At 43.0% G+C, this 26,685-nt stretch overlaps 1 protein-coding gene across 1 annotated transcript in view; it reads right to left on the bottom strand.

Moving 5' to 3' along the window:
- Positions 1–17,659, bottom strand: part of LOC106646811 (uncharacterized) — a 113,793-nt gene extending 96,134 nt beyond the window's left edge. Inside the window, exon 1 of the mRNA XM_089592014.1 lies at positions 17,605–17,659. Coding sequence (XP_089448140.1) covers positions 17,605–17,618 — 14 coding nt within the window. The 5' untranslated portion in view covers positions 17,619–17,659. The remainder of the gene's footprint in view (positions 1–17,604) is intronic.
- Between the last annotated feature and the right edge of the window lie 9,026 nt (positions 17,660–26,685).

The raw sequence follows: 26,685 nt of genomic DNA, 5'->3' as shown, positions 1-26,685 counted from the left end.
CCGTATGCAACGAAAGAATCTGGTTTTGAAGCTCGAGACATGTACGATAATAACCGATAATCCTCGCACAAGGTATGCACGAGGAGGACCGCAAGATTTTTTTACGATTTCCTCATTTCTGAAATCATGTAGAAGATCAACGGTACATCTCGTTTGCAAATAGCGCGGGTCCGCCTCCGCGTTCAACACCCGTTTGCTAAATTTAGCCACGACAACAATGTCTCTGAGAGCAGGAAAAGAAAAAATTGCAAGCGTCCATCTTTCCCACACAAGTCTCTTGTTCCTTGAAGTAAAAAGAAAGAAAAAAGAATGGAGATTGAAATCGCAGAGGGCAGATAGATTATCGACCCGTTTGTCTTCCGCGTGAGGGATAGCCGCGCGCCTAATTCCATTACCCTCGGCCGAGGCGAGCATGCAATAAAGATGCGTTACTGTTATCATCACCGCAGCGCATCGGTACACGAGAGAGAGCACATACACGTATTGCCGATCTTATCGGTTATAGCGTCCACGTCGACTCCCTGACACCCCGACATTAATACACGACCCGACGTCGGTATATTTCATCTCGGTGCCCTCTCGAGCGCTGCCGTTTCTGCGCAAGCACGAGATCTCCCGCAAATTTATTGCTAATAAGTAATTAAAATCTTCCCCTCGGCCCTTGTATTGACTTTACTCGACCTCTGTACCTTCGACTATACATAGTACATTGTACAGAGAGCGCGTGAGCGAACAAGGAGGCCCGGGACCTTTTTTTTCTTCCTATATTAATGGCACCGGGGCTCCCCCTGGGCTCCTTTTTAAAGGCAAACAAGGTCGTTTCGATTGATAACGCTCGCCCGGCTTTTTACGGCTACAAATTTCTTGCCGGCTCTTATCGGCGCCCGGCATCTTGCCCGCGCGCCCCGAACAATGAGACGAGCAAAAAAAAAAAAAAAAGGCACGCAGCCTCCACTGCCGGGACCAGTCGACCCGGAGGGGGAGGAGGCACCCGGCGAAAAAAACGCGCTCCTTTCAATAAATTCAATTTGTCCCGGCTCTTTTTTTCCCCTTTTGCGCGGCAGAGGGACCTCTCCTCCTTCGGCCCTTCCTAATTTTTATGCAGATACGCGGGGGCAGCGATAGGGAGGGGATGGGGGAGAAACCGCAGAAGCGACGTCAAACGAGCCTCGTAACTCATACACACCCTCCACCCCCCGCTTTGCCAAAGGCTTTCGTATTTTTTACGCCCCCCCTCACCTGTCCATCTGTCTTTGTTTCGGGCTTACTCGCTAATTTTCTGCTGCTTCCCAGAAGTTAACTTTTGCTTCTTGTTACTCCATTGCGCGACATACTATTTTTTTTTTTTTTTTTCCTCGCCTAATCGAATTAACGGGGCTTACCTATACGCACTTCTGGGAAACGAATCAAAGCGCTACGAAAAATCGGCTCTCGGTTTTTTTCAACGCGTTCCCAAAATCATATATATATCTGTATCACACGAGCCCTTTCAAAGAGCCTAAATTAGTCGAGGCGTGCTGATAAGCGGAGCGCACCCACATAATACCATATACGTACCGGTTTTCCACCTGGAGATCTTATCACGACCAACACTCGACCACGTGTATAGGGGGAGGGCGTCTTTCGACTCGGCTCGGCTTATCGGCCGAGTTGTATCCAGGCCGGTCTTTCATCAGGACCTAATACCTATATATACGTGCAGGCGTAGCCTCCCCCTGTACACATTGCGATCCTGTATGCCGTGTAGGTATGTTTGCGCTTGGGTTGTATTGATTTTTCGATACCACCCCCAAGTACCGCGTTGTTCACTTGTTTTGTGAATCTCGGTGCGGTCTGCCGCGTTTTGGTTATTTCGAGTGTTACCTGTAAATCAAAACGAGGTCGCAGCATCTAATATCCCGCGTTGTAGGTAAAAAAAAAAAAAAAAAAAAAAATCTTCCATCACCAAAATGAAAAGAAATAGAAAATTTTTCTACGGAGTTTTATATGTGTATGCGATGCACGATACAGATGCCCCTTCTGCTTGGAAAGCAACGAAGTTACCAGCAATCGTTGAATCGGAGCGCCAACAAGTAAGTAATACACGTGCACGCCGATCCCTAATTGTGACTTGGCTGTATCGTGGATGCAAGGAGTAACGCAGTGATATCATTAAATTTGGTTTGAATACGTCGGGGTTACACGGACTGGTTGATTGCGCGATTGGAGCGCGTCGTGTACTCGATAAAAGTCGGGAGCAACTAAAATATCGGATCGAGAAAACGTAGGTATGAGCTTACACGCGCGGGAGTATATCACGGGTTGAAATTCACTTTGGCTGTACACTGCAAAACTAGTCAGCGATATTCCATTCACTAGATTTCGCTGCTCCATGTAACAGAGTCAGCAACGTGTGAAATTTTTGTAATTGAATCAGTTACATTTTTTGAAGAAAATATATATGTACTATAATGGACGTATGGAAGCAGCCTATAATGCACGATGAGCCGCTTGAGAAAGTTGGGAGGTGAAGATCATAGATTCCCCGAACGGCACGGGAAGGGTCGGTGGGAGAAAAATTAATAAAAGAAGAAGAAGAAGGAAAAAGGGTGATTGACGGACTGATTTACGAGAATCGTGAGGTGAAAAAAATCGAGGACTCTGGCATTCCTACACCGGAGGTGGTAAATGACTGAGATATATAGTCGTGACGTCGGTACACAACACACGGGACTGCATGTGCTCCGGTCGATCGTAAAACCGCGAGCGGCCGGACCCGACCTCAGTCCCGTGCACTAAGCAATAAGTATATTACAGGCGACCGATACATTGAGTTATATAGTTACTCGGTTTTTTTTTCTTTTCAAATGCCTACGGTGACGTATAATAGTTAGTTTGTCCACTGCGGTGACACTGTTGGCGATGGGTTACTTTGCTGTTTCAAAAGTTTGTTGTAAGCTACATTGAGGAAACGCCGGATACTAGAGTCTGTGCGTCGAGTACAGAAAATTTCCACTCAACGCTATTAAAATTTTTATCCCACCAATGGTGTGTGATCAGGACGATAGAGTGATGAGATTCGGTCTCTTGTTCGTGTTCAATTGATCCAGAAAATGAGGAAAGTTTTTACTGGTAAACACAGAAGCTGAGGGTTATTTTATATCAGATCTAACATTTTACTTTTTTGATGCACAAAAACATCGGAAGCTTTTACGTTATTTTAAGAATTTGGTGACGGACGAGACAAAAAATTGAAAGGAATAGAAAAAAAAAAAAAAAACAAAAAAAACATGAAGGGTAGAAATGGAAAAATCGCAGCAACTTTCGCTTATTTGACGCTTTTTTTCCAATAAAACTTGGCGGCATTTCAACTAGAGCGCGCCTGCTGTCTCTCCCCTTTTTCCCTCGACTTTGCTCCGCACTCCGAGTCCCAAAGTTCGTTCGAAGACCTCTCGCGCACACAAACACGCGCGCATACCCAGAGCAGCGCACAAAATGACAAGCAAAAAAAGAAAAGGGCAAATCGCTCGAGGCGATAAATTCCTCCCTTTCCCCGATTTAGACGATAAAATTTGTTTGTTCCTATCGCGCCGGGCGAGAGAAAGGGCTCGCGGGCGATATCAATTTCGCGCTTCGAACCCATAAATTTTCAAGGATTTTTCGAAAAAGCCCGCGCGTGCACGCACATACACACCAACTCCCGCCAAATGGAGTGGCGAAACGCTGCAGTTATGACAAAAGTATTAAAAAAGTGCGATCGTTTCTACAAATATAAAAGGGAGGTAAAATTGTTCCCGGTGCACCGTATATATCCTGGCCTACTTCACCGTAAAGTCGTTTTAACGCGAGCGTCGGTGCGCATTTTTGTCGAGACGAGGGCAGGGGTATTTTGCTCTCCTGAAACAACAAAATCGCGAGAAAAACACCACACCGTGCAGACGAGTTGGATAAACAAGTTAATTTTAGCGCTCTCGATCGTGACACACTTGGAGACGGAGGAAATTAGTCCTGAATATCCCCGCGTTGTTTAGGGCAAGGATAGAGATGACGCTCGGACGAGGTGTAAAAACGGACGTCATCGCCGATGGTCAAGACCAAATTAGAATGTTTCTCGCTATGTGCTTTATTAGGAAAAAAAGCCACCATTGGATCTGTATTGTGCCTGTAAGCAACGTAGGCGTTTGATTGATATCGTGTATTGAATGGCTACGGTCTAATGACAGTGAACGTAAGGAAAAAAAAAAACAAAAAAAAAAAAAAAAAACAGAGACTCGCAATTAACCCACTCGAAAATACGTAAACATCGAATTTCAAAGAAGTGTACTGTCGTGTAGTCTTATTATCATTTTTTCGTGAAAAGGTATTGGGAGCGCAATTTGTCACTAAACGGTGTTTTCCTTGGCTCTTAGCGTAGCTCTACGGGAAATTAGCATGACTTTTTTGCAGCTCCTAAGGCTGATTACACCGCACATGTATTGTACCGCGCGCTCGTTAATGAACTACAAATACACATTTTTCCTCCAGGTGGGGAGATGTTGAAGATGAAACTTGGGGGAAAAAAGGATTGCGAAATGTTGACGTGTTATGTGCCGTTGAACATACCGTGTGGAACCAGATTGAATACCCAGTGTTTTTAAATATTGTATTGGCTATACGTTAACTTATTCACGCTCGAATGAAATATTTGAAAATTATACCGTGCAAGTGAATGAATGAAATAAAATTTATAGAAACTATTTTTGATATATGTGTACCAGACTTGTATGCATGAAATTTAGCTATAGTACCTTTGATTGCCGGTAGACATTGATAAATAATCTGGCGAGTGAGTCACCTAATTTTTACCTAATGTGTACGTAATTTATTCGACGAACGTAGCGAATTCCGTAATATTGAGTATGGACAAATTTTTAAGTAATGCGATTGGACTGTGATGAATAACTACCGTCTATACGGTTAAAAACAAAATCATCGCGTTTTAGACATATGAGCAATAATATGATTTGAAGAATAAATGTAGAAAAAAAAAAAAAAAAAAAAAAAATCACACCTTCATCCGCGAAAAATCCCCAATTCGATAAAGTGAAAATGACAAAAGAAATAGAGAAAAAGTGTAAGTGGCAACTCGCTCGATAAAAACCATTTGTGTCGAGAGGATGGGAGTATAGCGCAACGAAATATCGGCGAAAGCACTCGATTAGATCGAAAATTCAATCCGTCGGGAGCGACACTTCATAAATCCCATACACCCAGCAGCGCCGAGAGTATATGACCCCCCCCCTCCATTTAGGGGGGCAGCCGTGCGATGTATATATACCTAAATAAATAAATTGCGCGGTTAACGTCAGCGGCAGTATACGCGCGACGAAATTGACAGATTGCCGTTTGCGCCTTCGACGCTGCTATATATACTCTCGCCGCGTTCCCTCCGGCTGAAATAGCTTTATCGAGGTCTAGATAAGTGGAAAGGTCAATTTGCTCAAGTTGTTTGGAACGCGGCGCGATTTTTCCTGTCTCGTTTTCAATGAGCTTACGAATAATTATCGGCATAAATCAAGGATGCCGTAGGAAAAAAAAAAAAAAAAGATGGGACGCAAAAAAAAAGACGATTAGATTTTACATATAGTGCCCTCGGGACGATGGTTGGCCGTCCTCGACCCGAAATCCGTGATTTGGATGAAAAAAAAAAAAAAACCATAATGGAGGAGGAGAAAAAATAAAATCCGAGTGTTCCGGGCACGCGCAACAACCCACGTGCACTCGAGAGAGGGAGACGAGTAAGTAGCCCGCGGCGCTCATCGTAAAGAGCCTCCACCGCTCGACCCATCCACGTGGCCTACCGGCACCTGTGCGTACGCGCGCGCCGTATAATACACTATACACAGGTAGCCGGTAATACACCCCGACAATCTCATATCGATGTGTGAGTGTGGGTATATGTAAAACGGGGTATACATGAGCAGCAGCAAGAATATAACCATATCCAGTACGGTTGATGCAGCCTCCGGGATGCGGTGAGCGGATGATTGAATAAGTGGGTCGAACAAGTAAAAAAAAAAAAAAAAAAAAAAAAAAGAGGAGAGAGTCGCTACTGTTGCACGCGCTACCCCTTTCTGCCCCTACGGCTATGTGCCGTCGTATTACCTAATATATAACGTATACCGAGTACCGTCACTTTTCATATTTACGGCCCTTCCCTCGATTGATTTCAGGGTGATCGGGAAACCTCCATCCAAATTTGTAGATCAAGCGATACCTCATTTCCCGCAAAATTTATTCGCTAATTTAGTACGCCAAATGGCGAGCTAAATCGATGATAAACTTGATTTCTAAAACGGATAAATCGTCGGGAAGCGCCGTACAATTGCGCCGTGTGCCCTTATCTGCAGGGCATAATATCACGGTGCAAAGACATGGGAACCAGAGTGAAAAGAGACAGGGAGCAAGCGCGATCGATCGAGCCGAGAGGCGAAAGGCCAGTGGTCGTCGTCGTCTACCTATAACATACCCACGATATGCTCGTACCATCCGCGAGCATCGTCGACAAGTGCCTGTGCAGTGGCGATGGTACAGTCGTAGCCCCCCCCCCACGCTGTATACCTATGTAAGTACCTACCCCGAAAAAGAAGCCCAACTCTATTTTTTTGCTCTCTCTATAATAGTTTGCGTGCAGAAGGCATCCTCGAGGCTCCGATGCTACTCGCTCTATGTATACCAGCTATACGCGCTCGTGTACAAGCCACCCGATTGCTACCCGAGAAAGAAGAGAGTGCAACGCTCGATAGCTCCCCGTGTGTGCACGTGAGCCAGGTTTAAAAATAGCAGTCTACGTGCCACTCTTCGGTGTACTATACCACACGTGTATATATGCACACACACACACATGTACACCTGGGAGTAGGAGAGTGTATTGACCAGCCTGTGCTCGCGCGGCTTATGGAATATTGAGAGCAATTGATTAGCTCGGCCCGATTGGAAATATTTTATTACCCGCTCTCTCCCCCGTTTTCCCGGATTGGACGATCAATCAACTACTCAACTTTGAATCGAGGAACAATAACATTTTCGTCTTATTCTATATTTTTTTTTTTTTTTTTTTTTACCTAATTAGGTGTAATGAAGTTGGGAGACATCAGGTGACACGCCGAGACACTTTGACTTAAAACCCCCTTTAAAACTCATGAGTGAAAAAACCCAGGCAAAATACGTATTCGTGCGCACACCTTGCAACAAAGTGCACAATCGGGAGGATAGAAGCACGGCTGCTGCAGTTGTGTAGCAGCGCGTTTTTTCCACTCGCGTATAATATAATCTATAGGTGCGTTGTACCTGCAACGCACAAGATAAGAATCGCCAAGGGCGAGAGGGAATAATCAGCGGAGAGCAACGTTCCCTTATATATACGGCAGCCAACTTTCATATCCTCCCCTCTTCTTCTCGATATGCAAACGAAGAAAGAGATGGATGAGCGCAAGGACTTGCCGGGTTTAACAAGCGAATTATGCGGGAGATGTATTGCGCGCTCGCTTCACGGGTGGTTAAGTGCGCGAAACCCGCGACAAAAAAAAAAAAAAAAAGAGAGGAACCCTCGGGCGCCGCCACTCTACCTCTGCGAAATATGCTCGCGTTTTTGATCGTCACAGTCCTCGAACAGTTTTGCCAAGACTCGCGTGCTCGTACAACTGCGTGTGACGGTCGTTTCCCTTTTTTGCTCCAGAAAGACAAAAATTTCGAGTGAAACGGGTCGTCGAGGGAGCTTGCGAGCCAGGCAGGGGTTAATGCCTCGCAAGCCGTCGAGCAGGAGGCGCTATAATCTCCCTCCACCGCCCGCTACCTCCTGATTTACAGAGATGTTTTCATTGTCTTTCGCTGACTGCGCCCTCCTCCCCCTCTTTTTCCCTCGTTCCGCGTGTAATGCCTTCGTTAAGAGCACGCCTCGATTCGGGAACACGTTTCCTTGTCGCGAGACTTATTCGGACCATCGAGAGATATTGGCCCTCCTCCTCCTCCTCCCCCACCTCGAGCCATCTAAATTATCGGATGTACGTGTATATATACGCGCGGGAGAGAAATACGAGTCGATGGCTTTCCGGCCGGAAGATTTGGCTGTTGGGTGTACACCCACACGTTATTTAGGAAGGGATCAGAGAGTTTTGTTTGTGTGTATGTGTGCACAGGGTTGGTGCTTATCGATCGGGACTTATTGCTTTTTCTTGGAAATGCGTCGCGTGACAGGTACGGTATTACCGGACAAATTGCCTCTCCCTCGCGCGGCCTCTGCTCGACCCCCATATATAATACGTGTGCGGGCGCTTTTTGTTTTTTCGCGGACAATAAACACGCGAAATATTCACTCATCCCGGCGATTGTTGGTTCAACATGAGGCAAAGCAAAAATGTTGCTCGACCACGGGGAGTCGGTGAATCGTGTGGATTGGTAATGAAAAATAATAACGGGAGCCGAATCGAGTCAATTACGCTGGAGTCCAACCTACCGCCGAGCCTGGGAATCTATAAAAAGTAATACGCATGGGGAGGAGAGATGGCAAGATAGTGGTGCGTCGAGACGGAAGAAAGCGCGGGGTGTACATAGTCGGATGGAACAAGCGAATCGGCGGAGCTTAATCACGCGCACATGCACAAACGCACGATGCTCGCTTCGATCGGGAAATTTATGATTTCGCGATGGGGGCAACGAACCCCCTCTGCGTGCCGGGGCTGAAAAATTCCGACCGTAGGTCACACGGGTGTGTACTCGCTCGTGCGTGCGGGTGGATGTGTATATACGCAAAGACAGACAGTCTCATTCTCGTATTCTCGAGTTTTGGGAGTAAAAAGGTAGCTATTTCGATGTACTCCGCAGAGTCGGGTGCACTCCGTTGATCGGCGGAGAAAAGAATACCGCCGGAGGAGCGGTAAAATAATATTATTCCTCGAGACGGTCGTGGTCTTTCTTTTCCCTTGTTCTTCCACCGCTTGCGGCGGGGTTGCGAAAGGAGATGCTCGGATTTTCTTTTTTCTTCCCCTCTTGTTTTCCTCGAGGGCCACTCGAGTGCCATTTTTCACGTAGCCCGGCGCTCGGGAGGCTAAAAATTTAACTGAGGCGCCACTGCGCCTAGCTTTTACTTTCCTTGTTTTTTTTTAATACTCGGTAGGTACGCGTGATGTTTTTGCTTTTACAAAGTGTACAAAACGTTATACTGATAATTAGAAGAGTCGCAGTGATAAAAAAAGGCTTATATCCATAGTAATATTCATTCATATTTTTTAATATCAAATTAATATTGTCTCGGGATTCGATGTTTTTACGTCGTTTTCCTGTTTGGTACGGATCTAATTCACGTGTCTTGAAACCCCAAAGAAAGTGCATATTGCGAACTCACCTCTTGGCCATCGACATACATGGTCGTACGGAATTCAAATTCAATATTAACACCTAATAAGAAAGATTCAAAGAGGAGACAAATTAAAGAAACAGGCACTGAACTACATTGATAACAATAATAATCGTGAGATAATATTTTAAATTCTGGTGACATTTTTCAAAACACCCCTGGCCCATCCCTTGTAGAAATGCAGATGCTCACTCTGAGCGTCCTTTTTCGTCGCGAGGATATAGATAACGCTCGCGTGGAAAAAGATCTCGTGGGGGGAGCCCAGGTTACGAGTGATTTTACCGATCCCGACTTTTTCCTCGGCAAAACTCCTCGCTCTACTCTTACCAGGAAATCGTCCAAGTTTTAAATACGCGTTTTCCCGCGACTCGGCGCACATTATGGCTCGGCGCGAACCACCCGACGCCAGTTCATATATACTCGGATCGCACTGTGCCTTTTCTTCCACCAGCGACTTTTCCACACGGGAGTATTTTTTGTACAATTTATAAGCAAGAGGGAGCTGACTCCGTGAAAGCGGGATGATACTCACGGAGGAACTTTCGATAAGATTTTGATTTTACAACATCTACACCGAGAGGAGTAAAATGAAATGCGGCATAAAGCACACATACAGTTACCATGCACATGTACATATTATGCTCGCGCGAGTCGGGCGCGTGGAAGAAGAGCGTCCTAAAGTATGTAGGAGGGAAAAAGCCGAAAGAAAAGTGACTTGGGCAAGTAAGAGCAAGATGTAGCGCGGAAAACTGAAAAATGGCCCTTGCCTCCGAACGAGTGACGCGAAGTGTGTAGTCTACACTTGGTTCGCCGTTGTTTTCCATCGGGCGCCGAATTTATAACGCGTGTCGCGAGAAAAAGTTTTTCCACCGCTAACCAATACAACGGGAGCTTTCCCCCCCCCTCTCCGAAGCACGTAAAAATACACGATCTAAGCGCGGGGGCATTAAATTTCGCCACTCGATCGTGCGACATCGGGGGATGCATATATGATCGAAGACGAGCCGACAGTTTGCTAACAAAGTCCTCGAGTTACTACCCCGAGCTTTTTACTCCACTGTGAGGACTGTGTATATATGCAGGTGTCGGCACTTTTAGCTGCGTCATACAATTCGTACCAGTATACATACATGTTATACAGCTACTCAAGAAAGTGGCCGTAACTCGGAGCGTCGCCCATCAGCTTATCTCTTTTTCTCGCGTACAGCTTGCACTTAGTGATGCGCTTATACATCAGATCTCTCGGTGCCAAACTTCCGCGAGACCGTTCCATTACCTGATAGATTCCCGCGATCGCGTTTCAAAAAAGGTCTCACTATATGAAAAAATGGCTATAACCCTGAGGGAAATCCAATTGCGAGGCACTCTAACGCCGTGCCCCACATATATATACGCTCTCAGCTTCATTAACTTGACCAGCTCTCGCGGGACTGTCCTAATTTTCCCGAGAGCTTTGCGCCGAGAGAGTGCGTCATCGGGTGAGAACAAAAGCGACACTCCACAGGTGCTCCTCTGATTTTCCGAGGGCCTGTGTAAGCGTAACTTTGCAGGGGCGGGACAAACAAGAGCCCCCTTTATTCCCACGCACGCGTGTGTATACACGCGCTCTTGTTGTTTTACGCGCGTTTACGGCGTCTGGGTGGCGTTTCTTTTTTTAATCCTCTCGCCGCTTATGCGTCAGGGTCTTCCAACCGGGCAAACAGAGCGGCCACGCGAAAAACCCTCTACCGCCAGCGTCTCGTTTTCTGCCTCTTTCTCGATGGGCGGCAGACACTCCCGAGCGGTGATGCTTTGCTCATTTTTCACCGGGAGGACTGGCTTCTAGGAACGATTGTCCTCGTCTATAACGTGCTTTTCGCCAAGGGGCAGGTTGGTACAGGTACTCGAGACTGCACCGCCGGGGTGCAAAGTCAAACAGTCGCGTTTTCGGATCACGCAGGAAAAAAAAATAAAATTCTTTACCGATGTTTGCAGGTGGGGGGGGGGGAATCTTTGGTAGGTACGAAAGAAGTGCCGGACAAGTGGGTCGGGTGACTCCTCTCCGAATTCACGGTCGAAGCCACCACCGCGTATGTATACGCTGCAGAGGTATGCGGGTATGGTGCGACACTGGACGCGGTCTACCGATAATTGCCTATACACGTCGCATGCGAGTACAACAGCTGCAGTGCACACCTATAGCTGTATATAGCTGGTATGGATAGCGCTACAACACGAGGGGGAGAGCAATAGCTGCCAATAGCCAAGAGAGAGAGAGAGAGAGGACTGAGGTAATGACCGAATGGCAATAAAGCCGTGTATGGGTGATGGTGCAGTGGCAAGCAATAGTCGGTACGGGTATAATATTATGTAGGTACTCCCACCGTGTAGGTACACGAACTTTGCCGCGCGGTGTAATAGAGCAGCCGTCGTTTGCCGGCTGTATACCTTTCATTCAACTGCGCGCGTGTCTCCGCGTCTTATACACGTGCATATATATGTACGAGTGACGCCGTGGCGTGAGGTAAGAGGTATTGTTTTCTCAAATGGAAGCACGGGTTTTACGATGTCGCGCGATTGCCACGCAAGGCCCGAGGAGACGTGATTGACGCCTCGGGGGCGCGGGGCAGTTTGTTAGATTACGGTCTATCGAGTGGTGGGTGCAATGATCGCGGAAATGAAAAAAAAAAAAAAAGTCGCATATGCGAAGAACATTGCGGAGCTGTAACTCGAAGGTGGAGCGCAACTTTGGTTGGAGTACCAAAAAAAGATAAAAGGTCGAGTGCGAGGCTTTGCCGATGAATATGGATCGACGTTTCGATGGCCACGCGAGTCGTTTTAGGCGACTTCGTTGTAAAATTCAAATCGCGAAACAGCACAAGAATCTCGATGCCTCGCACATGTTTGCATTTGGAAACACTGTTTGGTGTTTTAGGGCTTTTAATGGAAATTAGCTGGATTATTTTGCAAGGGGTAAGTCGTACGAGTTGTCTGTTGTACACGAGCATTTGAACAATGATGTTTTGTCAAACACCAGAATATTCGGTATACGAATCACAATGTGTTAGAGTCGCGTGGTGTAAATGGGGCGAATTATCGGGTCGTGATCTACAGAAGCATCGGCAAGTCAAAAGTGCATGTATATACATTGGGAGGGGGAGGGGGTCCGAGCGCAATGAGAAGGCGGTAGGCTATTGCTTTTAAATCACAAAAGGGCAAATGAGGCGCCGCGGCCGCCTTCGCTCGTCTTTAATGGGCTCTCCTCCTCGGGGGAAGGCAGCGTTAATGTCGCGAAAGCAATTACTTCGGGGAGTCGTGAAAGCTGGGTCGTAACGTGCCCTCCGCGGCTCCATTGCCCGTGAAAGAGCAAAAAAATAACAGGGCCAGAGGAAAAGCGGGACAATGGCAATGCTGTCCCTGATTTTCATGCACTCCCCCCACCCGCCCAACCCTTTTTTCTTTGCTGCGTGAGTTGTACGAACATGTTTGCACGCAGTGAGGTCTTTGCGCACGTATACTGTTGCTTTGCATTGTAGCGGCGATTCTCCGAATGTCGCGTAGTTTTTTAGATGCAACGTCACCGACAAGTATTAGTTTTGCGAATTAACAATTTTCAAGGGTATTTTATATCCAAAACACTTTTAAAATTATCTTAACGTAAATACCAATTGTGAAAAAAAGTATCCGAAATTAAATGGAACCGAAGTAGTACTAGTCTCGTGTTAAGAGCATACAATGTTGAAGAACTATTAACCTGTTATGAATAAAAAAATAATGTTAACAGCCGTATATTATTATAAAGATAAAAAGCTATGACAGTATTACTAGTACAATCCTCAGCATATTGACAGCTTAAAGTAATGTAGGTTCTTTCCACTGAAACTGTGATGTTTGGGATACCAGATGTCTTTGAAAGCATCTTTAATCAACTAGTGATCAATCAGTCGTAAGTTAACATCAGTTATCATGAAAGACGAACATCGGATGTTGTCCAAGTTGCATCATCATCTAGTGCTATACGCGTAAAAATGTTTAACCCCACAGAGAGACGGTATTCCTGAGGTGATAGCAAACGCAGTGACAACAAAGTAACAAAGATGTATAAATAATAATTCTGTGTTGAGTAAATAAAAAAAAAAAAAAAACCAAAGCCAGATGGCTAGAATCAGTAGTAAAAGCAGCAGTAGCACGAGTACGTATACACTGGAGAGCTGGAGAAAGTTCCAGCAGTATACTTGGAAGCCGGGGGCGGAATGCCAGGTGCGGTACATATATATGTGTTCGCAAATGCATCGATCGCGATTGGAGAGGTGCCAGCGGGAGTGAATCCTTTGATTTCCGATGCCTACACCCTCACACACACGTGGCAATGAACAAAATTGGGGCGCGAACGAGTTCGTCGGACGTGCAGCACAGGGGGGGAGGCTCAGTTACGCAAGCCAAGCAGGACCATGTATACGTGTGTACATTATGTACACGTACGAGCAAGGACTCGAAATAGGTGAGCACAGCCGGCAGCTGGAATTTGGCAAGGCAGGCTCTTTTATGCACTCCTTTTGCAGGTCCGCCACTTTGCGGCTGTACAGCTGATGCTCTTTTTTTTACCTGCATCATGCGGGGATTGAAAAATTGAACAGCTCAGCTTGGTTGTACCCATGACGCGAGTCCGCATCACTTTATTGCTCGTAAAAAAAAAAAGCAACAACCGCAGGACGTCGTATTTTGGGAGCTTCCAATGGCACACTTTTTGGCTAGGATCGAAACCAAGTGGAGGAGGACACTTCATTTGCACCGATCGGACATTTAACGGGGCAAGAGGGGCTCTTAGGGTGGAGTTCGCGCCCTCTCGTTTCGCATAAGCTCATCGTCGACAGAGGGGGGTTGGGGGGGGGGAATAATGCGACATAAAAATGGTAATGAATAAAAATTGGGGCGCCAAAGTTCGACAGCGCTCCGAGCGTATACACGCCGATTTATGCGTCGTAAGGGCCCCGTTATACTTCCATCGAGGGACCATCGGTGCTCGCGATGGGGGAATTTTTTTCGAAAAGTTTTTTGATGAACACGAGTACTTTGAATGATCCATGGCGAACCGCGGAACTGGATCACTGGGACCGGCGCGATCGTTGCTTTCGGTACGGCTCTCGAGGGTATAAACTGGGTGGGCGCGCATCTATCAACTCCATACGATCGGTACTCTCGCGTGAAAAACATCGTTTCGTCGACGCGGTATTTTCGAAGCTGGAACTGTACACTTTTTCTTCGGACCATTGGGGAATTTCGAAATCCATGCAAGGTATAATAACAATGATTCAAGATATAGGTGTATCTAGCGAGACCAAAAAAAAAAGGAAAAAAAAGCGACCAATCGATGAACGAAGTATACACGCGGAGGAGCACTAGAATTTGAGTGCAAGCTACAAATGTATAGTACACAGGGTAGGCGGGAGTGACAAAAAAGTTGAAGGAGCGACGCTCTTCTAAAGTACAGCTAGAGTAAAAGAAAGATGGGCTAAGAGGGGGGGAGGGGAATCCATTGAGCTGTTCCGAGTCATGCGGCCGAGCAGAGACGAAGAACTTATTAACCGGACGCTCTTGCCAAAGTCCGATTCCTCGAGTATGTGTAGGTTTGATCGTCGGAGGGGGGAGAGGGGGTTGGATGCTGCCTCAGCCCCCGCGAAATTCGATTCTCGCGCCGACGACGCCGTATTACGTCGGAGTGCATTTCTCTGCAGCTTGAAACATTTCGGATGTATACCGCGTGAACCGAACAGTCTTGCGATCTCCCCTAAAGAAATATACATGAGAGTATAGTTACATACACGTTTATACTGGACTATTGTTGCTGAGTATATTTTGTACAAGAGAGCAATCGACAAAAACTGGACAGTACATTCAATTAGTACCTCTACTGTAGTGGTTAAGCTGCAGAGCAAAAGCTTGTTATTTGAGGAAAAAAAAAAAAAAGAACAAGAGAGCAAAATAAAAGCGACGTCAAGCCCGATACGCGAGCAGTAGGGGGAGAAAAAAAAGTTTTACGGCCCGTCAAGGAGCCGCTGGCGCAAGGATAATGTTAATACCGGTGGAATCGCGAACAATGGAGCATTCGTCCTTAGACCCGTTGGAATATGTTAAGCCACCGCGAGAGAGGCGTCGCGTCGCGGGGGTAGACACATCCTGTTTCTCCTGGAAAGAGCCGGTGCGCGTTTTTTTCGCGAAACCCACTTCCCGTAATAACTTGGGAAATATGGCTGTTGCTGGTATGAGGAGGTGCGAGGAAAAAAAAGGGGTGGCGTGATATTCATAAGTACGCCCCGTGAAATGCGAGACGGTGGAAAAACAAGGTGTTGTGATGTACGTCTAGCTTTTGTCCCTACGCGGAAGGGGTGTACGAAAAATTATGTCATACAAATACGTTTGATGCGTGGTACATTTTTTGTTTGTAGAGGGTAGGCGTTATTTTTATTGGGTACACTGTGTCACTTTTTTTTTTATAAAAAAACTTGCGTGGCAAAAACTCCCAGAGGACTGTTTGTTTTTTAAATCACCACATCAAGGGTAGTAGTTTGGAAATTTCCAGCTGGGCCAAAGGGATACTTTTCCCCAAACGATATCCGATAAGAAAAAAAAAACAAACCTTTGCTACGCTCGCATCGCACCGACAAAAAAAAAAAAAAAAAAGCTACGAGCGACTATAGCCGATGACCGAACCACATTCCGACGGTAAGGAAGCACCGGCGGGGGAGTCGTTAGCAGCGCGGACCCGTGAAATCGGGAAAAATAAGGAAGCGACCACCACCGGTCTATCTCTTTAACTCCTTGCGCGCCCGGAGTCTTTCTCTTAGCTCGCGAAATTTCCTCGGTTTCTATTTTCGGCAGCAAATCGAACTCTGCGCGGGCACCGCCGCGCAATTCATATCCACTTCCGGGATCTTCCCTCGGCGTCCTTCGGAGCAAAACTATCTTTTACACTCCCCACCACTTGTTGTCGTTGTTGTTTTTATATTTATTTTTGTTTTTTATTTATTAATTGACTTATTTATTTATTTATTTATTTATTTATTCATATATTTTTTTTTTTTATTTTTTATTTATTTATTTATTATTTTTTTTTTTTTTTTTATGTGTCCATGTCCGTTGTACATATTTCTTGTTGTACGTATTTGTACTTATAAAAGAAGCTTTCAACGGCAATTGCCGGACCATGTAGGACCATGAGTCCTTGGACCATTTAAAATAAATCAATCAATCAATCAATCAATCACCACTTCCGCGGGACGCTATTTTTCGGAACGCGGGGGGATGAAAATTCGCCGGCGGGCAAAAAGCGCTCGTTCCCTTCCTGGCTGGGAAATCGACGACTGGCCGTGCTGACGTAATCCCGGCGATTGGAAAATAACGAAGACGCACGTCGTTTATGATGATTCCCGAAACACTGCCGCGAATCTTTTTGGTATTTCGTCTTGAAATCCTCCCAGTCGTCAATTGGTCATGTCGCGCGTGATTTTGGTACTGTATGACTTGGTGGAGGTAAAAATCAATGTATCGATTGTCATTGTGGTACTACAATGTATTGCCAGAGTTGTAGATGCCATTGTATACGTAGGCACTACGTTCGAAAAAGGACACAATGAACAATAAAGCAGTTATTTTCGTACGGTATCTCGAAAAGATCGATAACTGCGAGACAGCCGAGTGGTCGTGTGTTTTTAAAAGCGACCAAACAGAACCAGAGCGCAGCTCGACAATGTGTACCAAAAAAGTCGACTGAATGGAAAGGAGAGGGGCTTACGTAAGTAGTAAAAGCCAATTTTGGCGAGACCGAATCGCCAAAGTTTCACACGCACATAATTGGAGAGGGAGAGAAAAATCAATCGCAGCTGGTTCAATAAATATGATTGTACGTGAATGGCGAGCAGCTGTACGTATACATATAAGACAATTCATCAAACGTTACATAACTTTACCCCGTGTGCTCTCATTAGACAACGAGAGAGAGAGAGAGAGAGCTTACTCCCGCGTGTCAATGTGACACACAGGTTGTGGATAAAAATTACGTAATTTACAATGGAAAATGTGCGTCTCAGAAAAAAAAAAAAAAAAAAAAATGTAAAATTAGCGCTTGTGTGTGATTGAGCAAGGTACTGAGCCAGTCGGATAATTCAATCGTTCACACGGCGATCCACGACAAATGAGTACATAGTAACAATCGAGGAGAAAAAAAGGATCAGAAATGTAGTGCCATCACCGACCTTATAAAGAACATGTGTGTCCCGTGGTCCCTCGATTGATAGTCATTGGGTCTCACTGGTCTGGCGAGGGGCGCAGAGAGGTCCGTGGCAGGCGCGTCCGTAGCACCTGTGTGCCGGCCGCTCCAGCCGCACACGCATACACGACACACTTCTTCCTCCGCCACGTGTTCCGCCGCTTCACCAGCCTATATACAACTCCTCTTCTCCCGGTACCACAAGCTATATGCGGACACGTATATTTATCTTTCACCCCTTCCCCCCCCCACGTTCGCGTATCCTCACTTATCCTCTATGTCACAGTTTCGCGACTTCGCGACGAAACACCGGGACATAATATTAACTATTATTGTGTTATGGCAATTGCAATGTAATCGGGATACCAACACCCGCACCTCCGTGACAGCAAAACAATCGTCGTGAACAACTGGTCGCGCGGCGCGCACTGCCGGCAGCCGGCTTTTCCCTGATCGGTTATAAGGACTGGGAGCGAGGCTAACTGCGCGCAGGGGATAAACTGCCTTTGCCGCAACAATATTATTATTGTTATAGTTTTTTTTTTTTTTTTTTTCTTTCTTTCGCGTTGGAGTGTGGTTGTGGGTAGGTAGGTGGATACTGTTAGACGGATTGACTCGCGAGGAGCAGCGGTGGTCGATAGCACGGGGCTCTACTGACGTCGCGGCGCCCCGTCGGTGGCGGAAACGTCGGCTCTCGCCACCCCCACACGGTGTGTCCTCCCTCGCGCGCCGAGCGCCTCGCGCAGCACCCCCCTCGGCCCTACCCCCGCCACCACCGCTGTACACCCTCGCGTGTGTCCCTGCAGCTCCACCACCGCCGACAGCCGGAGACTACCCCTCCTCCTCCGACTACTGCCCGTCAGCGTCTCGTGTGTGGAAGTGTGCGTGGGAGTCGGTGAGCAGACACCGATTCTCCCCGAGACTCCGAAGGGTGCCCTTTGGCGCTTGTGTGTATATTATATATACCGCTTTTACCGTGCAAACCGCTTCCGCTCTCTTATGTGGGCTGACGATGTACAGCGACTGCCGATAACCCCGGTCGCGATTTATCGCCAATCGGACGCTTTTTCGCCACTCTACTGCCCACGATTCGCGTGCCTTATTCAAGTTCGTATACGGTTATTAGGGTCGACAAAGTTGTTTTCTCTCTCTTGGAATCCTTAAATATATATATATTTACTGGAGGGTGGGTGCTTTGTCACGATTATGGGACACTGTTTAGGTAATGGTCACCACATTTGAGTATTAACGCGGCGAGGGTTCTATTTCGATTTGTATAACGGCTATTTGGGGATTTTATTGGTTTGCTCAAAGTTATTCTCGATGCCAAAAGCCGGGGGTACCTATTTATAGTGTTTCCCAAGTTTGCACAAGTGACGGGTAATTGCGGAGTTTCATTATTTCTGAGCGAGTCGGGCTGTTGGTTTTTGGTACTTGTCGCGGAGATCGGTTGGAACTTTGATCGCATCCGTGAGCGGCGATAGACCGATTTCTTTCCTTGCGTCCATATGGTGAGGTAAAAAAGGACAACGAGGAGAAACTCTGTTGAAAAAATAGCTCAAGAGTAATTTTTTAATGCAATAAACCAGATCAGCAAGTTGGACACGTGAAAAATCGTGCCTACCGCCAATTAAACTGTAAACGCTGGTGAAAAAAAATGAGAGACACGTAGGTACAGAGGAAAGGGAAGGTCCATCCACGTGGATATGTGAGTGGGGATCCGCGCGTGGACGAGTGCCAAATCACTCACTTGGCATGCGTAAACAATTACACGTCGTATTGTGAATCTCGAGTGGCACTTGCCTTCTGTCTGTGCTCTTAACATGCGTATACTTACTTACCTGCACTTCTCAAATCTGGTCCCTTCTTTAGAGTTGCGTAAATCTTTAACCCAACGAGGTAATGAGACAAGATGTACTCGGGGAGAAAGTAGAGACTTGATTTAATTTCATTGGTCACCTTACCGAAGAAACAAACTACAGTAATACGGTTTTTCCTCTACAATTAATTAAAAAGTTTTATCCTTTTTTCCGGGGTAAAAATTACTGTTACTTTATTATGACGCAACGCTAGATTTTTGCGAATTGAATCGCAACGATGATAAACACCAACGTTCCTGTTGCTAAACTACTACATCTACTCCTCGTCGTGCTTCTCAATTCAACGATTGATCGACAGTCACCGAATTCTCTAGGTTATTTTAAATGAAATCGGGGCATCCCCACGTTTTTTATTTTCTCATCATCTAATGAAAATCCACTCGCTTCGCAATCGGCTATAAAAGTACTATATACACGCATGCAGAGGTCGCCAACAAATTTCCACACCCACGCGCAAACAGTCGCAAGATTACTTCCGTCCCACGCAAGCCCGATAATCGTCCAAAAAAAGTCAGCGCCCCGCGACATGTATACACATATACAACCGTGTTTTAATTTTCGCGCTACCGGGACAAAAAGGAATCGTTACATCACGTGGGCGCACCACTGCTTTTTTATGACTCTTCTTTCCTTTTCCGCGCTCGAAAAAACTTCCTTCGATTTAAAAGCTCCGAGCTTCCTCGGCGCGGGAGTAAAAATAAAAGATGCGCGGTATATACGGGACACGAGGCAGTGCACAAAGTTGGAAAGGATGAAACGAATGTGTATACACCGTAGCCGCGGTGGTGAGGTCGAGCGCGATTTCTGATGTCTTTCGAATGAAAATCTCATACGTCTGGTCGAGTCGGGGATGCTCCGTACTTTGTTTTCCTTGGTATACCCCCCAAAGCTCGCTTGTGGTCCTCATGTACGTCGAGAGTTGTTTTTTGCCCACGGCATATGCAAACCGATGTTACGAAAAACATTTTCGCGTAACATCGTGAAATATTGGACAAGAATTTTTTCACGCGAAACTATTCTGCCAGATTGGAGAGCTTTTTTTCCCCCATCGGAGGCGTTCGAGTGCCGCTAATGTATTGGAAGTACACTGTAAAAGTGTTTCTCTGAATTTGACGTCAGTACAAAAAGGAAGAAAAAAGCCTCATGGATTTCAAGTTCCCAACCGATATAGCTCAGGGTAAATATCATCCGCACGAGGAAGAAGCGAATCCGTTTGATTGCGCAAGAATACCCTCCCCCCTCCCCACGGCGAGTCGATCGAACCAACAGTTGGTAAGAATTTCACACCGGCCCGGAGGAATCGGCAGCCAAAAGGCACCGTGAGGCATTGCGCGCGTGTGTATTACGATTCTAACGTTTCCTCGCGAAATACCGCACGAGCGGCCAGTGCAACGACTCGCAGATGTACCGTGTTCAGAAAAAACTTGAGAATGTCGTCCGCAAACATCGTAAACGCGTCTCTCAGCTTCACTTATTTCTTTCTCTTGCGCACACGGTTATCGGGTATCGGACGTGAAACCATTTGCCGATTCGCGGAACTTTTCTTCTCGACGTTTTGTTTTGAAAATTTCAACGCGACACAGGAATTTCAATGCCTCTGGAAGCTCACCGGGAGGGTCACCAGCAAAAGCTTTCTTATTTTCGAGTGAAAAATTTTTACAGTCGTTCCTCAAAGTTATTTTGATTAGGAAGAATGAAAAATGAACGATTTTGTTGTTACGGAACCCCTCCAAACCCGTAAGGGACGGAGTATGAAATAAATAAATAAAAAAAAAAAATAAAAAAATGAACGATTTTGTGCAGTGCTATAATTTTTTATTTTAAGTACAATGTTCTATATAAGATTTCTTTTAAATAAATTTTTATTTAACTAAAGTACAGTACATAAGAGTTAAGGAAATTATTTCCTCGGTCCAAAAAATTAGCTTCAAGGACATTCTTTGCAGGTACCAAGTATTAATGTGATTATCCCTATACCAAACTCTCCTCTCAGTGCACCGCTCGATTCTTGCAGCTCTTAGTGTGTTTTTTGATCCCATCCGAGTTTATAAAATGGATACTGCAGATTTTGCACACAAAGACATCCTCGTACAAGCTCGAGTATTCTGGTGAAACGGATAGTTCTCTGGCAACCTTTTTATTTCTGAATTTTTTCTCACATAGCGTGCATTCGTACAAGCTTGATCTTAAAGGAGTGGACTCGTTTATGAAAGCATATTGGTCTTGCGATGGTGAACACACCCTTTCGCAGAACAAGCAAATTTTGATGACCATCTCCAATTTACTGTTGTCGATGTTGCTGGAACTTTCATTTTGTTCGTTGTAGCTGCTGTCGCTTATCATTGTCTTATAGTAATTTCTGTGGTTTCTGTTGTAGATTTCATTGCTCATTACTTTGCCTCTTGCCATTTTGTTACTTTTATTGCCCATATTACTTTTGACTATTTTAAATTATTCTAAAACTGTGCTATGACGCTTCAGCTGTTTGGCGAAGAAGTGTTTTTTTGCTGTTGGCAAAAATAAAAAAATTGTTTCATTTTCAATACTATTTTTTATTAATTCTTTTCATATTATTACTCAAAATAAGAAAATCAATAGTTTATCGAAGTGCTATAAAAGATGTTTGATAAGCTCAACCATAGCTAGCTCAGTGATTATTATAGGTTTAAGTAAGGTAAAAGTTGAATAAAATCTAATATGATACATCTTTTTGAATACATTCACAAACATTGGAAAATGTTAAAAGTACTCTTTCATAAAACATGAAATCGAAAATGAAATCAGCAGAAGTCAAAACAATTACTTGAAGCGGTAAAGGTGTTAATTACTCGAGTTAAAAGATAAAATGTAAGTTTACTTATTCAAACAAGTTACTTAGTTGAAATACAAATTTCATCTTGCATTTTTTAGTCACCAGGCATTGTATTACCAAAGCGTTTGCTAGATCGTATACTTCGACTAATTTTTTGTTATAAAATAGGCTTTGTTTCGTTTCTCATTGTACTACGGTACTTAATATTTTTATCGTAATTTTCTAGAAGCACTTGAAAAGCTAATTAGTCTTTTTACTATTGCTTCATTTATCTTTAACGTGGTATGGGTTCAACGTTTCAAAAGCTAATACTAAAAATTTTACGGTTCACAATGAAAAATTTTATACGTTTTCTTAGACATTATAAAAATTCTACTACAATATAGTATGAAAATCGATTTTTTTTCAACTTCAAATTTCAATTTTCAATACAAAACCATTGAATGAATACGGTAGTTCTTCAAAAATTGAGAAAATATAAATAAATCGTCCTAACTGATTTTTTAGTAAACCTTGTATTTCATTGAAACATTAGTGAAGATTCAAAAGTAAAGAAATTATTGAGTAAATAATATTCTCCCTTTTCTTCTTCAAAAAATAAGTAAGATTTAATCATGGAAAACACAAAAAAAATCAGTAGGATTATTAGTAGTCGTCACATAAGCGCCATTGTCACCGGGGCTATTTTTCGACCCAAAGGACAAAAGGGTAGCCACAGTTAGATGGCGCTTATTACATGTAGTAAACACTATTATTTCTACCGAGGGTGCAACGTCTGAATGAAAAACGTTGCGAGGTAGGAAAAGTTAGTTTTTATTTCAGTTATTTGTTTCAGTATGACAAAAAAAGCCAATAGATGAAGCTCCCTCGTTAGTTTTTTTTTTTTTATCAGTGTGTCATTTAACAAAAAAACTATCAGAATAATAAAACTATAAATAAATATTTAATCACTGCAGAGTAAAAGTTAATAAGGTACCTTAAGTTCAAAGTTAGTCCTCTTGTCTGTCTCACAACTTTAATTCTTTGACAGAAATCTTTGCATTTGATGAACGGAATCAGCACTACTACCACTTTTTAACAGTTTTTTGAAATGAGAATTAAAAATATAGCAAATACAAAAGCTATAACAGCGGCACTGAAATTTATGTTAAGTACCTCTGCTCTCCTTGTTCGTAACTGCGTTCACTTTGGGAGAAGCTCTACTTGTTTGAAAAAATTTGATGTCGAGCGATAAGACCACTGTATCCGACTCTATTGTTGGAGTAAAGATGTTACTCAATTCACCAGTATAAAGGAAATTACAATAACGTCATAAGAAAACTCAACTAATAAATAAAAAACAAATTAACGATCTATCGTACATAGGCATTAATGGTATACGATCACGTGGCAGATAAATCAGGCATATCAGTCAAAGTTAATTAAAATAAGAATCCTATCTCATTAAAATATTAATTTAAACTTCATTACCGCTTGCCCAGAGTACGTACGTCATTTGAGATGGTTTTCTTAATTGTATAAATACTGTTAGAAAATTATCTAGAAGTGACCATGTAGGCTCTTACTGTGTGTAAAGGGAAGCAAGTGCAAATATAATTATGTAGACAGTGACGTACTTGCATTAACTTTATTTTCCTTATCATGACATTCTTTTACATATGTGTGCTTTCCCATGCACATACTTAAATATATTACTGGTTTGATTGAATTAATATAACTTTTAAATCCATATTTAGATGTAACTAAGTTTGTGATACAGCGACAGGGTTGAAAACACAATTTTGGTGATGAACTTCCCACTAAACATAAGAAATATAGTTACAAACTACACATTATTATAAAATCAAACTGTACGGTGAATATGGTAGTAATTTATTATTTTGTAATTACTTCGGCGTGAAAAAAATCGTTTCTGTTGCAAAAAAAATTTTTTTTTTAATAATTTATTACTCACTTACTTACAGTTCAGCATTTCCATAAAATAAAGATGTAAAAAATACCTAGCTGAACAAATGGTTAGTAACATAATTCAGACATTATAAGTAATAAATAAGTACAATATTTGTACGTTCAAAAAAACGAAAAAAATGAGCAAAATTTTGTTTTCTTTGAGTAGTATAGAGTATGCTTGTGAATAAATAAAATGTTAAAATATATATAAAGTAATTGTAAAACTTCTTACAGTAATTTAGATTGTGCGTGGCATGTCTAACATAAATAATAACGTGAAAAAAGCGTGACTTATCAGTAACTAAAAATTTCTGTTCACTGTTCGTAATATTTTTTCTTGTCTCTCTTCATATGTTTTTCCATGTGTGTTTGAAGCTCATCTAAACTGCTGAATTCGAGAGTACATATTTTACACAAATATCGATCTTGACGTGAATTTTTTTTTTCGGACACTCAATTTTCGTTTATAATTGGTAATCTTGTGATGCTTCTGACTCTAACATTTTTTATTTTTTTCGCATACAGTACATTTATAATGAGACAAATCAATAGGAGTTGAAGTAGCCTCGATTTCACTGCGTAAAGTTGTACACAATTCACCACAAAAGCTGCAAGTTATAAAAACCAAATTTCTATAATCCATAAGTAGTCTTGGTAATTCTTTCTTGTCTTCGCTGCTGTTCTCGTTACACCTTTCATTGCGGGTGCGCTTGTTGTGTCTCAGTTTAGTGAATCTGATGCCCATGATATTTTTGTTAATGTAGGTTTTTTAGGATGGCAAGATCTGTTTACGGGGATGTTGGCAGATTGGTTGAAAATTTTTCCTGTTGGTTAACAAGATGGAAAAAATTGTTGTATTAATAAATCGTTATCACATATTTAAAACTATTTTAAGCAATGTTATGGGTGTAACAAAAATTATAATTTTTAAAAATAAGCTTTATTTGAATGAGAGTGAGAATACTTTCATATACTTTCTTCTTCAATCGCCTAAACGATTTTATTTACTTCTTCCCCTAAAAACTTGACGTTTTTCATGGTTAAGTATAAGTTCAACATAATCTCGAGGTTAAAATCACTTTTTCTACTTCACAAGGATGCATTTGTTCAGATTCTGAACCTTAAGTACTTTGCCATGTACAAAAAGCAGAACTTTTCCGCCTATAGGCATAAAGTAAATGAAATTCGTTAAAGTGGAAAAATCATAATTATCTACGTTGCGTATGACATTGAAATTTCTTCAAAATTAAAATATCTACTCTCTACTGTAGTAGCAATCAAGCATGATAGTTTCATTTAAAAACCACAAAATTTTAACTGTAAGGAGAATCAATCATTCTTATAGCCAATACTTCTGATTATTAATAGTATGTAACATTTCAGATTTGTATGATTTGTTCATATTCAAGTGATCAATTATATGAACAACTACACATTTTTATTTTTTTGTATTAGGGAAATCTGATACCGATGACTGCTGAGTCTCAACAGATTTTTGTTATTAAAATTGTTGTAATCATACCATACGAAACAATACCATATCAATCAATTTACCTACTCTTGCATTAATGCGTTTATAATTCTCGAATTATAACCTCAAATACCAGTGTACGAAGTAGTTTATTCATCGTACATGGTACTATGGGAACCAGCCCCTTGCACATTATGGACAAATACGATAAGTTAAACTTCTTACATTAAGTGTCAAAAAAAAAAAAAAAAAAAAAAAATTAATCAAAAAGAACAAAGTATACAGTACCCTTAAAGATAGTCGATTTTTTTGTATGAATTAAAACTTCTAGACTTGGTACAAAAACCTCAACTAAACTACTGGTGCTGATGGAATTTCAATAAATATTAAGCTCAACAGCACTGATGTGAAATATGAGATGTGAAATAATGAGTGGCAAATGACAATGTAATTAGTGTATTTGGAACTAGTAAAATAAAACGTCTCTATCTCCTCCAACGTAATTGGTATTCTATTTTTCAAGACAAGTGAAGCATTAACGCAACAAAATGTTTTAACGCTCAAGTTAAATGTTAACTTACGTTGAATATTAAAAGTAAGCACAGGAAAACCACAGTTCTTAACATTTAATTTTGTCTCTTTGTAACCAAAATTAGTTAATAAAGTGCACTTAAGTCACATCAGACTGTTGGTTATGAATTTACGTCACATCATGTAAACAGCCAAAATCCTGGATAGTGTCGTAAAAAATTTAGCAAGTGCGTATAGTAATGTCAATATCACTGTCAGATTAGTAAATGTATCTCTTAGCTTAACTTGTTTCTTTCTCTCAGGTAGCATATGGTTACTGGGTTATTGGAGTGCAAATTTTTTTTATTTTAAGTATTCAAGACAAGACTTTTTTGAAATCAGTATTTATTTAAATAAAATACTCAGTGAGGTCAATGTTTCTTT

Source organism: Copidosoma floridanum, unplaced genomic scaffold (genome assembly GCF_036245765.1).
Source record: "Copidosoma floridanum isolate Cflo_tuat_1 unplaced genomic scaffold, Cflo_Japanese_pri ptg000014l, whole genome shotgun sequence".
Taxonomy (NCBI): Eukaryota; Metazoa; Arthropoda; class Insecta; order Hymenoptera; family Encyrtidae; genus Copidosoma; species Copidosoma floridanum.
The sequence above is the reverse complement of the archived record's forward strand: the minus strand, read 5'-3'. Positions and strand labels throughout refer to the sequence as shown.